The sequence below is a fragment of the Epinephelus lanceolatus genome, chromosome 11, assembly GCF_041903045.1.
Source record: "Epinephelus lanceolatus isolate andai-2023 chromosome 11, ASM4190304v1, whole genome shotgun sequence".
Classification (NCBI taxonomy): Eukaryota; Metazoa; Chordata; class Actinopteri; order Perciformes; family Serranidae; genus Epinephelus; species Epinephelus lanceolatus.
In genome coordinates, this window is record NC_135744.1 from 38,646,493 (window position 1) to 38,661,506 (window position 15,014).

Genomic DNA, 15,014 nt, shown 5'->3' on the forward strand with positions numbered 1-15,014 from the left:
TGCACACACTTGTCAAAAAACCTCAGCAACTTCATACTACAGCATTCCGAAAAAAGCCATAGTATAGTATTTGGAAAAAAAAAACTCATAGTATAGTATGTCAAAAAAAAGTCAAGGTATAGTATCTAGAATAACCTCAAAAGAATGGCATAGTATATCATGTCAAAAAATATCATAGTATGATGGAAAAAACTCAAAGTTGAAAACATTTAAATAACTTATAGGATGTTGAAAAAACTCAGTATAGCATGTTGAAAAGTCATAGCATAGCACACTGGAGTATGTTGATCAATGTCATTGTATAGTAGTGTCAAAAAATCACCTCGAAAAGTCATAGTGTACTATGGTGAAAAAAGCTAAAAAGCATTGAAACAAATAAAAACATGAAAAATCCGTCATAGTATATCATGTCGTCTAAAATCCTGAAAATTCGTCCGAGTATAGCATATGGTCCAAGATCATGAAAATTCGTCATAGCATAGCATGTCGTCCAAATTCATGAAAATTCGCCATAGTAGCATGTCGTCCAAAATCATGAAAATTAGTCATAGTATAGCATGTCGTCCAAAATCATGAAAATCCGTCATAGTATAGCATGTCGTCCAAAATCATGAAAAATAATCATAGTATAGCATGTCATCCGAAATCGGGAAATATCGTCATATTATAGCAGGTCGTCCAAGTTCATGAAATATTGTCATAGTATAGCATGTTGTCCAAAATCGTGAAATATCGTCATAGTATAGCATGTCGTCCCAAAATCATAAAAAATTCGTCATAGTATAGCATGTCGTCCAAAATTATGAAAATTCATCATAGTATAGCATGTCATCCAAAATGATGAAATATCGTCATAGTATAGCATGTCATCCAAAATCATGAAAAATCATCATAGTATAGCATGTCATCCAAAAGTGGGAAATATCGTCATATTATAGCAGGTCGTCCAAGTTCATGAAATATTGTCATAGTATAGCATGTCGTCCAAAATCATGAAAAAACATCATAGTACAGCATGTCGTCCAAAATCATGAAAATTCGTCATAGTATAGTATGTAGTCCAAAATCATGAAATATTGTCATAGTATAGCGTGTCGTCCAAAATCATGAAAAAACATCGTAGTATAGCATGTCATCCAAAATCATGAAAAATAATCATAGTATAGCATGTCATCCAAAATCGGGAAATATCATCTTATTATAGCAGGTCGTCCAAGTTCATGAAAATTCGTCATAGTATAGCATGTCGTCCAAAATCATGAAATATTGTCATAGTATAGCGTGTCGTCCAAAATCATGAAAAAACATCATAGTATAGCATGTAGTCCAAAATCATGAAATATTGTCATAGTATAGCGTGTCGTCCAAAATCATGAAAAAACATCATAGTATAGTATGTCGTCCAAAATCATGAAAATTCATCATAGTATAGTATGTAGTCCAAAATCATGAAATATTGTCATATTATAGCATGTCGTCCAAAATCATGAAAAAACATCATAGTATAGTATGTAGTCCAAAATCATGAAAATTCATCATAGTATAGTATGTAGTCCAAAATCATGAAATATCGTCATAGTGTAGCATGTTATCCAAAATCATGAAAATTCGTCACAGTATAGCATGTCGTCCAAAATCATGAAAATCCGTCATAGTATAGCATGTCATCCAAAATCGTGAAAATTCATCATAGTACAGCATGTCTTCCAAACTCATGACAATTCGTTACAGTATAGCATGTCGTCCAAAATCATGAAAAAACATCATAGCATAGTATGTAGTCCAAAATCATGAAAATCCTTCATAGTATATCATGTCGTCCAAAATCGTGAAATATCGTCATAGTATAGCATGTTGTCCAAAATCATGACAATCCGTCATAGTATAGTATGTCATCCAAAATCATGAAAAAACATCATAGTATAGTATGTTGTCCAAAATCATGAAATATCATCATAGTATAGTATGTCGTCCAAAATCATGAAAAAACATCATAGTATAGTATGTTGTCCAAAATCATGAAATATCGTCATAGTATAGCATGTCGTCCAAAATCATGAAAATTCGTCATAGTATAGTATGCAGTCCAAAATTATGAAATATTGTCATAGTATAGCATGTCGTCCAAAATCATGAAATATTGTCATAGTATAGCATGTTGTCCAAAATCATGAAAATTCATCATAGTATAGCATGTCGTCCAAATTAATGAAAATTCGTCATAGTATAGTATGTAGTCCAAAATCATGAAAAAACATCATAGTATAGCATGTCGTCCAAAATCATGAAAATTCGTCATAGTATAGCATGTAGTCCAAAATCATGAAAAAACATCATAGTATAGCATGTCGTCCAAAATCATGAAAATTCATCATAGTATAGTATGTAGTCCAAAATCATGAAATATTATCATAGTATAACGTGTCGTCCAAAATCATGAAAAAACATCATAGTATAGCATGTCGTCCAAAATCATGAAAATTCATCATAGTATAGTATGTAGTCCAAAATCATGAAAATTCGTCATAGTATAGCATGTTGTCCAAAATCATGAAAATTCGTCATAGTATAGCATGTCGTCCAAAATCATGAAAAAACATCATAGTATAGTATGTCGTCCAAAATCATGAAAATTCGTCATAGTATAGTATGTAGTCCAAAATCATGAAATATTGTCATAGTATAGCGTGTCGTCCAAAATCATGAAAAAACATTGTAGTATAGCATGTAGTCCAAAATCATGAAAAAACATCATAGTATAGCATGTCATCCAAAATCATGAAAAGTCGTCATAGTATAGCATGTCGTCCAAAATCATGAAAAAACATCATAGTATAGCATGTCGTCCAAAATCATGAAAATTCATCATAGTATAGTATGTAGTCCAAAATCATGAAATATTGTCATAGTATAGCGAGTCGTCCAAAATCATGAAAAAACATCATAGTATAACATGTCATCCAAAATCATGAAAAATAATCATAGTATAGCATGTCATCCAAAATCGGGAAATATCATCATATTATATCAGGTCGTCCAAGTTCATGAAAATTCGTCATAGTATAGTATGTCGTCCAAAATCATGAAATATTGTCATAGTATAGCATGTCGTCCAAAATCATGAAAATTCATCATAGTATAGTATGTAGTCCAAAATCATGAAATATTGTCATAGTATAGCATGTCGTCCAAAATCATGAAAAAACATCATAGTATAGTATGTCGTCCAAAATCATGAAATATTGTCATAGTATAGCGTGTCGTCCAAAATCATGAAAAAACATCATGGTATAATATGTAGTACAAAATCATGAAATATCGTCATAGTGTAGCATGTCATCCAAAATCATGAAAATTCGTCACAGTATAGCATGTCGTCCAAAATCATGAAAATCCGTCATAGTATAGCATGTCATCCAAAATCGTGAAAATTCATCATAGTACAGCATGTCTTCCAAACTCATGACAATTCGTTACAGTATAGCATGTCGTCCAAAATCATGAAAAAACATCATAGCATAGTATGTAGTCCAAAATCATGAAAATCCGTCATAGTATATCATGTCGTCCAAAATCGTGAAATATCGTCATAGTATAGCATGTCGTCCAAAAATCATGAAAATTTGTCATAGTATAGTATGTTGTCCAAAATCATGAAATATCGTCATAGTATAGCATGTTGTCCAAAATCATGAAAATCCGTCATAGTATAGTATGTCATCCAAAATCATGAAAAAACATCTTAGTATAGTATGTTGTCCAAAATCATGAAATATCATCATAGTATAGTATGTCGTCCAAAATCATGAAAAAACATCATAGTATAGTATGTTGTCCAAAATCATGAAATATCGTCATAGTATAGCATGTCGTCCAAAATCATGAAAATTCGTCATAGTATAGTATGCAGTCCAAAAATATGAAATATTGTCACAGAATAGCATGTCGTCCAAAATCATGAAAAGTCATCATAGTATAGCATGTCGTCTAAAGTCATGAAAATGCGTCATAGTATAGCATGTCGTCCAAAATCATGAAAAAACACTATTGTATAGCATGTCGTCCAAAATCATGAAAAAACGTCATAGTATAGGATGTCATCCAAAATCATCACAAGTCATCATAGCATAGTATGTCGTCCAAAATCATGAAAAGTCATCATAGTAAAGCATGTCATCCAAAATCGTGAAATATCGTCATAGTATAGCATGTCGTCCAAAATCATGAAGAAACATCATAGTACAGCATGTCGTCCAAAATCATGAAAAGTCGTCATAGTATAGCATGTCATCCAAAATCATGAAAAAACATTATAGTATAGCATGTCATCCAAAATCATGAAAAATAATCATAGTATAGCATGTCATCCAAAATCGGGAAATATCATCTTATTATAACAGGTCGTCCAAGTTCATGAAAAAACATCATAGTATAGTATGTCGTCCAAAATCATGAAATATTGTCATAGTATAGCATGTCGTCCAAAATCATGAAAAAACATCATAGTATAGCATGTTGTCCAAAATCATGAAAAAACATCATAGTATAGCATGTCGTCCAAAATCATGAAAATTCATCATAGTATAGTATGTAGTCCAAAATCATGAAATATCGTCATCCAAAATGTCATCCAAAATCATGAAAATTCGTCATAGTATAGCATGTCATCCAAAATCATGAAATATTGTCATAGTATAGCATGTCGTCCAAAATCATGAAAAAACATCATAGTATAGCATGTCGTCCAAAATCATGAAATATCGTCATAGTATAGCAAGTTGTCCAAAATCATGAAAATTCGTCATAGTATAGCATGTCGTCCAAAATCATGAAAATTCGTCATAGTATAGCATGTCGTCCAAAACCATGAAAAAACATCATAGTATAGTATGTCGTCCAAAATCATGAAAAAACATCATAGTATAGTATGTCGTCCAAAATCATGAAAATTCGTCATAGTATATAGCATGTCGTCCAAAATCATGAAAAAACATCATAGTATAGCATGTAGTCCAAAATCATGAAAAAACATCATAGTATAGCATGTCGTCCAAAATCATGAAAATTCATCATAGTATAGTATGTAGTCCAAAATCATGAAATATTGTCATAGTATAGCGTGTCGTCCAAAATCATGAAAAAACATCATAGTATAGTATGTAGTCCAAAATCATGAAAATTCGTCATAGTGTAGCATGTCGTCCAAAATCATGAAAAAACATCATAGTATAGCATGTCGTCCAAAACCATGAAAAAACATCATAGCATAGTATGTAGTCCAAAATCATGAAAATCCGTCATAGTATATCATGTCGTCCAAAATCGTGAAATATCGTCATAGTATAGCATGTTGTCCAAAATCGTGAAAATCCGTCATAGTATAGTATGTCATCCAAAATCATGAAAAAACATCATAGTATAGTATGTTGTCCAAAATCATGAAATATCATCATAGTATAGCATGTCGTCCAAAATAATGACATATTGTCATAGCATAGTATGTCGTCCAAAATCATGAAATATCGTCATAGTACAGTGTCGTCCAAAATCATGAAATATCATCATAGTATTGCATGTCGCCTAAATTAATGAAATATCATGATAGTATAGTATAACCTCCACAATTGTGAATAATTATCATAGTATAGTATGTTGTAAAAAAGTCATCTTATAGTGTCTTGAAAAGTCATAATTTAGTATGTTAAAAAGGTCATGGTAAAGCATGTTGAAAACAGTCATAGTATAGTATGTTCAAAAGTCATAGTACAGCATGTTGAAAAAAGTCATAGTATAGTATACTGAAAAGTCATAGTATAGTATGTTGAAAAGTCATAGTATAGTATGTTGAAAAGTCATAGTACAGCATGTTGAAAAAAGTCATAGTATAGTATGTTGAAAAGTCATAGTACAGCATGTTGAAAAAAGTCATAGTATAGTATACTGAAAAGTCATAGTATAGTATGTTGAAAAGTCATAGTATAGTATGTTGAAAAAAGTCATAGTATAGTATGTTGAAAAGTCATAGTATAGTATGTTGAAAAAAGTCATAGTGTGTTGAAAAAAGTCATAGTATAGTGTGTTGAAAAGTCATACTTTAGTATGTTGAAAAAAGTTGTAGTTTGGTATGTTGAAAAAGGTCATGGTATAGTGTGTTGAAAAAAAGTCATAGTTAATAGGTTGAAAAAAGCCATAGTTTAGTATGTTGAAAAACTCATGGTATATGTTGAATAACATGGTTTAAGAAGTCAGTATTGTGTATCCAAAAAACTCAGAATCATGGTATGTCAAAATTTCAGTGTTGGAAAACTTGTCATTGTTTAATTTGTCAAAAGAAGGAATACCACAGTCAAAATATAGTGTGTTAAAAACACCCTGTGGAAACCCTGGACACAACAGAAATGATCAACTCCTTCAAAACAATAACAAAACCTTGAACTATTCACACTGCTAGATAGACATTACTAAGGGTTAACATGAGCCTAAAAAACAGACATCTGGCTTTGTTAGTTTCTTTGCAAAGTTCACTCATTCAGTCTCACACATGACAAAAATAACCACTCAGAAGCCAGTGTTTGAGGTTTTTTTGTCCGTTTTGTGTTTTTTTTTCTTTATTAAGGAAAAGCATAATTACTACAAATTACAAATAACACTAATAGCGAATCACATCAGCCTACAAAGCAGATATTATGAATATTAAATGTTATAATACAAGATCTCATTCAAGTATTTTACATTTTTCCATTTTATATATTTTTTTGTTCCTTTTTTCCTTATTTTCATCTTTTTTTCCTCATGACAAGCCTAGGATATAGTAATGTAATGAACTATTTTAATGGTTCATATACAGTTATTTCTTATTCATATGGCTTTATGGAAATTTGTCCTTTTTTTCAGTCTCCAGACATCATAACCAGCCATATTCCTCTGAGCGACATCACAAATCCCAGTTGGGCTCTTTCTTTCCTTTCTCCTCTCTCCCTCCCCACATCCATTACTCATCCCTCCAGTGTCCGGCCCGCTGGCCAAGTCTGTGTAAAACTGACAAGCAGAGGGTGCGGTGCCCCCTAGAGTTTGTTTGGACACCTAGCAGCATTTTTTATGCTGATAGAAGGCTGAAAACTCCCCAAACACCTGAAACCCCCGAACGTCCGGTGACAGGTGATGGCAGGTGATGATCACATTAGAGGGAGGGATCATGCGACTGTCCCAGGGAGAAGGCCCACCCCCTAGTGGCAGACTGCCATGTCTGTAGCCACACACCAGCTCACCCATTCAAAGGCGTTTGCTGGTTTTGGGAAATGCACAAGTTTCTTCTTTTCTGAATATTTTGTAGCTCTGATTTTTTTTCTGTATTTAAACCTCTAGTAAACACTTTGATGCATCGACTGTAAGCCTCTGAAACTGATCCAAATCTCCCTGAAGATGAAGCAACAAAACAATAAAGGAAAAAAAAAAAAAAAAAAAGCAAGTACAGCTTTGCTTTGCATTTTCATTTTTACCAACAGTTGTGGATTTAAAGGAAGAAACTGAAACACTGACAGGACCTCCACTCTGCTGGAACTTCAACCAACAGGCTGAATTATTATTACGCAAAAGGACAAAGACTTAAAAAACAAAAACAAAATAAAACAAAAAAAACAGAGATGTCCAATACAGTTTGATTTAAAAAAAAATGTCAGGCAATTTCCAAACTCTTAACTCCTCAAATGAACTTTTTTACTCATGTGACTGGGCTGTTTGACAGTTAACATTTCATCACTCTGGGGCAAAAGGCTTGCAACAAACATTGCAGCATGTTACAGAAAGTGGGTCATTTCACTAAGCATCTGGATATCCATATGTATATTAAGACTCAAAAGTTTTTTTTTCCAGAATTTTGTGAATGTCTTAAATCCCCAAATCAAATCATTTCTATGCGTTTTAGACTTTGCAGACCCAATGTTTATCTAAAGAAAAAAAAAAACAGGAGGTTTAAGATTTGTTAATTAGTTTGAGTTTGCTCTTAGAAATTCTGCTGTCATCTTGGCAAAAACATCTTCACTAAAGAAAAAAAAAGAGCAAATTAACTGATTTCAACATGAAACACTATAAGCTTACAAATTAAGTTTCTGCACTGAATACCCGTTGACGTCCTGATGTTATCTTTCCCTTTTGTGTTGTAAATTATGTTCCCGTTTCTGAAATCCAAAGATGTTTTGAACAGCCTGACATAAATCCCACCTCCATCATCACAACAACACTAGAAAACACTGCAAATTGAAATTAAAAAGCATTAAAAGATAATCATGAGACCATTTAAAAAAAAAAAAAAAAAAAAAGTTAGAGTACGTACACATGTAAGGCAAATATATAATCTGTTCTATAAACAATAAAACAAGTAGCAGGGAGCTGTATTCATTTCTCTTCATCTGTCAAATTCACATTTACATTAGTGGAGAAAGAAAGATTCACTCTTCTATTTGATATCATCAGTACTCCAGCTGGATAAAGGTTTCATTATCCACACGGTTGACTGTAGGAAGCGTGACGACAGAACAGAGTCCAGTCTTAAATTTCTGTCCACAGCGAGGCAAGACATTGAGACGTGTGTGTGTGTGTGTGTGTGTGTGTGTTCTGCATTCAACTTGCTCACGCTGCTACATATGTACCTGCGTGCGACTACACCTGTCAGCGTATATGCCTGTAACTGATATATGTTATCTGAGTGTGGAACGGGAAGAGGTGGCGAGCGCCCGAGGCCTGATCAGGCCGAGCGAGCTTCAGTTTAACAGTGAAGTCGGAGGCCAAATGTCTGCGCCTCATTAGTGTCTCCACCCAGAGCACCTGCGACAGAGCACGACAGCCCTCTTCATAACCATCGCTTCTTCAAGTAATCCGGATTGATGATTCCAGTCCTGTATCGTCACTGATGGTTGACTGATGGATGGATGTCAAACGGATGGATGAACGGATGGATGCAGCTCGTCTGAGGGGGGAGGTGCGGGGGCAGGGGGGCTAGAGAAAGTCAGGAAGCAGCCATAAGGGAGATCATCAGGGACTCTCCCTTCCCAACTCTTCACCCCACTAAAGTGTTTTTTTTTTTAAGGGACAAACTTCCACCGGGTTTGTTTCAGCACAAAAAGCCACGACTTGCAAACACAGGGAAGAATTACAGGACTTGTAACAGACCGAATGACACTTGGAAGACAGTTCAGAAAAGGTGACGGAGGGGAGTGGGGGGGGGGGGTTGTGAAACGGTTTGGCAGACACAGCACCACCTAGTGGCCTCTGCTGGAAATGGTGACCAGATATATGGGTGATTTCAATGCTGTACAATCGACAATAAGGTGGCGGGCACAAGTTAGAAGCAGTAAAACCATTAAAATAAGGCAACTTTCAATGATCGTGTCCATACTGAGGGATTGGTACAAGTCTTTTTTTTTCTCACTCTCTTTATCTTTTGGTTCTTTAATATTTTCCCCTCAATGTCCAGCCATAAAGTAAATCAAATATTTTTTAATTTTTAGCCCCTCTACTGGGAGCACCGGGGGCTCTGCAGATGGAAATGTCAGTCGCTCGGTTCAAACCACTTTGGTCCGGTTGGATGTCAGGAGCAGCAAGGCCTCCAGTGTGGCCGCTAACGGGGCTTTCAGATGCTCAGTCTTGTTCAAACTATTTCCAAGTCTCACCACATGCCGAAGAAATAATAATCATAAATCTGAGATCTGGGGGAGGAATCAAATATCTTTCAGCCAGCAGGACAGTGACGATCGAACAGGGGTCCCAGACAGAGAGGGGGGTCAACATGAAAATGTAAAAATAGTAAAAAGAAAAAAATAAAGAAAAATTTCAATGGTAACAAATCATCATTGAGCCGTCCACCGTGTGGACTGGCAATGATATGTAAAAGAAAAAAAAAAGTGTTTGACACCTCATCAATTCCTTGCCTCATCAAGACAAAAAGGCATTTTTTTTTCTCAAAAACTTAGAATTAATTTATAAACCGAGCCATATTAATTATTTGTCTTCCTTATTTCTCATTCAAAAGTCATTGTAGGGGGAAAAAAATATATTCTCATGCTTGAATGAAGAACTGGACACCCCCTCCCCCATCCTGTGGCGCAGAGAGAACCAGCGACTTGCAGACGTGGTTGAGTTGATCCGTGTGGGCCTGCGTGTTTGTGGAGTTACTTCAGTGTCTTGGCACCTGGTGCGGGATCAGCGGCTGGGGTGGGGGCTTTCTGGTTGATGGGTTTGGCATCATCCCTGGCTGCGGGGCCTTGGGTGGTGGGAGCGGGGCTGGGGCCTGAGCTGGCCTGGCTGTGGGGCCGACTGGAGGGCTGAGAGGGGTGCCGGCGGCGACCGTCCCCACTGGATGAGTGTCTTCGGCGTCCTCCTTCCTCCATAGGCGGCTGGAACCAGAAATAACCAGGGTGGAGGTTAGATGGAGAGTTGTTTTCAAAGCACAACACAAACAACACAATCAGCACACAGGTGAAGTCAGGAGTTCATTTAAATGTCGAATGTGTATTTTTAGTAAACTGACTTGGAATAAAAGGATACCACTGCAGAAATGCTAGAGCTAGCAGAAGACCATAAAGCAGTCACAGACCATTTCTTATCAACTATCCACGTAACTGTTAACACACCATGTAGCAAACGTTCAGGTGAAAAAAACTGATCTGAGGCGTCTTTACAGGGTTGAAAATTCCGACCAATCAGCCTTTACAAACCCTGAAGAATATTCTACTCACGTCAACTCTGAAATCTTCCAGACGCTTAAACTTGCTCAGGTACTCCTGCAGCTTGGGGTCGATTTCCAAGGTCTTGGCTTTGGAGTATTTAAGGAAGGCCCAGAACTTCTCCAGTCCATAAAGCTGGCCTGGGGACAGGAAAGAAAAATACAGAAAGTTAGTCACAGCGGATGAGGAGAGTCTGAAAGTGAATCTCTCTCTATGAAAGAGGAAAAGAAACTCAGACTTGAAAAACAGAACAGAAATGCGTTGGTATTTGTGTTGTTTAAAGCCATCATTTAGCCTTTTCTTTTTCCGGTGTCCTCACCAGCTTCGTAGTCTTTCATGGTCTCCTCCTGGAAGTCCTTGAAGATGTCTGGCCTGAACTTCCTCTCTAGACCGTAGCTGTAGTACCTGAACAGGCACTCCAAACCGTACCTGCAACATGCCAACAATGTGTACAATGTTATTATTAAGTCTGGTCCAATCAACCAATTTAAAGCTCTCTGTAAAAACTAATGTTACTACAGAAGGTCATATCTTATTTTGTCTACTACAACTGCAGACATGGTTTTCTAATTCAAAATTTCAAATGGTAGTGTTACTGCTGCATATGCAGTCATCCATCAGTGGTCAAGGCTCTCACCTGTATCCTTCTTTCCCATCCTCGACCACCAGCTGTCTAAACTCCTCATACATCTTCCTGTTGAAGTGATCTCGCAGGAAAAATGACCAGAAGCGGAAAAGCGTGTTCATCTCCTGTGACTGGCCGATTCCAAGCCGCTTGCGCTCTGTGATTGGTCAAGAGGAGAGAGAGAGAAAGTAGATGGGGTTACTAAAAATATAAGATGATCCAAGACACCCAGTATCCCTTCACTGCAGAATAGAGTTTACTGACACTTGAAGACAGAATAAATAAAAAAGTAGAAGAGACAACGCGTACCATTTAGGCAGCGCCGGCGGTACTTGTGGTAAACGTGTTGCGTGAAGCCGTTCTCCTTGAGCAGCTCGTGTGATGGGTGCTGGAACTTGGGGAGGGACTGAGGTGTGCAGCCAATGTTACCCAGAGCGGGGGTTCCCTCTGATGGGCTGGCGTTGGAGCTGAGAAGGAGAAAGGTGGAGGAGATGGAGAACAGTAAGTACTACCTACATCAAATATTAGAACTATCTGGTGGTGAAGTTTGTCCTGAGTCTATTTACAATTGATTTAAGACTTTTTAAGATCAATTTAATGCCAGTTAGAATGAATAAAGCAACTTCATCACTGATTAAAGCAACAAATGAGCAATCGTTGAAATATCAGAGGAGTTGTCAAAAGAAAAACAGCATACCAAGAAACTTACTACTGTATTTGCCCCAATACAAGACAATAGTTTTCTCTAAAATCTTGTAATTTCCGTATTAAGGAGTTGTGCAAAGCAGTGTCTCACCTGACAGAGGCCGTACGGGAGCGATGCTCTCTGGAGTCCATCACCCAGCCAACATGACACTCCATGGGTGGGTTGGAGCTGTGTCGGGTCTTCCTCTTCCTGGGCGTCTGAGAGGGTACAGAGATAATTTACATGTTTAGTCAGTGTGGTTTTTTTCCATCTCCTACATTTTTAAAACCAGGTAAAGGAACCACCAAAAGGCACATTTTCACTTAACTAAGTCTTATATTTCCCTTAAGTGGCAGCCATCTTACCTTGGCATCAACAGGCCGACTTTCCTTTACCACTGGGTAGAAGCGCGGCGTCATGGTCTGGTCCTTCCGATGAGGTGTGCGAGGCGTGCGGGGCGTCCGGGCACTGCGGTAGTTGGGCGAGTCAGGCACGGTAGTCGGGAGCGAGCGGGCTATTGAGGAGGGCTCAGGGGCACCGAAGAGTTTGTTGGCCAAAGCGTCTGTGGGGACTGAAGAGGTGAGGAGAGACATTTGAGCGGAAGCTCCAAAACCAGAGCTGTAACAAACTGCCTTAAGACTTGTAAGGAAACTCAGTGTGCTTCACTTCTGTCTCACAAATCCTTCGATAAGACTCTGGAAAGTCATTAAAAGAGCAACAACATCAGTTACCTAACAGCTTCATTTATTTCTCAGCGTGCAGAGTCACAGAGCTCATGACTGATGACAGACTAATGTGAGCTTTTATCACTCCAACAGAATGACTGTGGGCAATTTCAATCAACATTAATTTATCACTTTTGAGCATCCGTTTAATTAAAGTTAAAATGAAAAACAAGACAACTCTCATCACTGAATAAAATTAGGGCGAGCAATTCTTAAAAACAGGAGCATATTTAGACACTAAATACTATATTAACCGGAATATACAACATCATTTTCCCGTTGGAAGTTACAGATTGTTGATTGATGTTTGTATGACAGGTTTTTCCTGACACAAAGGAAACATGTCTTTATCTTAAGATCTTTCTGAGAAATTGTGTCGTGACAATAATTTTTAGAGGCCTGAAGAAGTAAAAGTTTCCAGATTTTTACATGAAACTAACAAATTAAAGAAAGGTCGGAAAAATATTTTATGTAGCAGGAGTACATTTCGTGTCCCCTTAGGTTTATTTTTATCCTCCACAGTCAGGAACACAGCCTCTGTCTCTCATAGGCAGCATTTCTAAGATATTTTATGTCAGTAACGTTATGTCATAACATCGTCGGCCCCAGAGTTAACTTTTACGGGGTCCAGTATTTCCAATTTTTCGTCAGTCCTGTTGAAAGCTTGGTGGCTAAAGAGACTCGTGCACGCAGCTCGGCTAGAAAACTCAACTTTAACAACACAGTATGCAGTTTATTTTCAGATAACGTCTCACTAGACATAACAATTATTTTCCCTCGCCCATACGGACAACTGCATGAGGCATTCAACTTCCCTGGGTTCACTTGCACAGAACAAGTTGTGAACTCTGCAGAGTGCTGCACATATACGCCTCTTTTTAAAACTGTCCTTCTGAAAGTGTCAGAATGTGGGTATGGAATGGGACATTGTACTGTTTGCGTATGGTGATATCTCTCTAGAATCGGAGTACTGTTCAACCAGGGCATAAAAGGGCAAGGGCGGGTAAAAAATGAGTTTGGTGTGTAAAACAAAAACATACACCTGCCAGCGGCCAATGGAAAATTTGGAATTGCATGTGGGTTTTTTTATGTGCTTCGACCATTTCTGCCAGCTCTGTCAGACTATTTTGACCTTCGCAGCTTATTGTATGTGTGCCTGGAACCCAAGACGTCAGCTCTCGGAACCCCGGCATTCTATGGTAACTTCTGAGCAAGATGTGGCGACACATTCCTGCCGTGAAGCCACCACCAGAAAAGGAAAGAAATGAAGATTAACATGTTGGACTTGGACAAGAAGAATGGAGTACAAATGTCGCACGCCGTTTTATTGAAGAATGGAAACTAGACGAGGCTGGCCAGCCGCGATCATGGCTGACCTATGACCCCCACACCAGCACGATGAGCTGCAGCCTTTGCTGCAAGCACGCCAAAGAAACACAAAGGACAGGGTTGGATTTTCCTAAAGTTGGATTTTCATACTAAAAATGTAAGGTAATTATTTTTAGTCAAACAAGGTATGATTTTTTTAATTTGGCTGGTGAAAAATACATTAAATTTTTGGAGGTCACTAGCCAATGGCAGAGGAGGTAAAAAGTTCATTTTACGCCCTGTGTTCAACACTAGTAAAGGCAGAGTTGATTATGCTAAAACATCATGATTTATGTGTTTTTGTGTCCTTACTCTGCTGGGGTTTGGGAGGGCCTGGAGGGACTTCCTGGTTGGGGTCGACTGGGGGTTCAGGAGTCAGGCAGTCAAACTGTTCGCGGCTGATCAGGTGGACCTTCTTGAAGTTCTCCACCTCTTGCTGTAAGACGAAGAAAAACAGATGTTAATATGATGACAACAACTTCTTCCTCTTCTTCTTAATACAACTCTGATAGAAAAAGATCTGCAGATTGTCCTTTTTTTTTGGCTAAATAATAAAATTATTTTAAAAAGGACAGAAAAAAAGGATTTTTTTGGCAATGAAGATAGCGATACACATACTGAAATGAAACAAATCTCTTGATTAAAATGCAGACTGCACCGAAACTCAGGCTCTTTACCAAAATGTATATATTAAGAGTAAATTTTAAAAAAAAATCAAAATAATAATTTGGGTCATATCACACGAGGATCATCAACAGACCTTATCTGCAGTAATCTGGAGATTGAGATGCAGCAGCAAAACATGGCTGCCAAAAACACGCGTTTCACCTTCATGATGCCACCTCTCACTGACACGAGTACACAACCCAGCTGAGTTACATCAACATGCA

At 37.4% G+C, this 15,014-nt stretch overlaps 1 protein-coding gene across 15 annotated transcripts in view; it reads right to left on the reverse strand.

Annotated features, from left to right (window-relative positions):
* Positions 1 to 9,214: 9,214 nt before the first annotated feature.
* The window catches only part of larp1 (La ribonucleoprotein 1, translational regulator), a 58,207-nt gene continuing 52,407 nt past the window's right edge, over positions 9,215 to 15,014 (reverse strand). For all 15 annotated transcript variants that reach the window (XM_078172624.1, XM_078172621.1, XM_078172623.1 and 12 more), the window contains 8 exons: positions 14,437 to 14,560; positions 12,397 to 12,602; positions 12,143 to 12,249; positions 11,656 to 11,813; positions 11,359 to 11,503; positions 11,041 to 11,150; positions 10,734 to 10,861; positions 9,215 to 10,391 (listed from right to left, as the gene is read on the reverse strand). In XM_078172624.1, the coding sequence (XP_078028750.1) occupies positions 10,167 to 10,391; positions 10,734 to 10,861; positions 11,041 to 11,150; positions 11,359 to 11,503; positions 11,656 to 11,813; positions 12,143 to 12,249; positions 12,397 to 12,602; positions 14,437 to 14,560 (1,203 nt within the window). In that variant the 3' untranslated portion in view covers positions 9,215 to 10,166. The remainder of the gene's footprint in view (positions 10,392 to 10,733; positions 10,862 to 11,040; positions 11,151 to 11,358; positions 11,504 to 11,655; positions 11,814 to 12,142; positions 12,250 to 12,396; positions 12,603 to 14,436; positions 14,561 to 15,014) is intronic.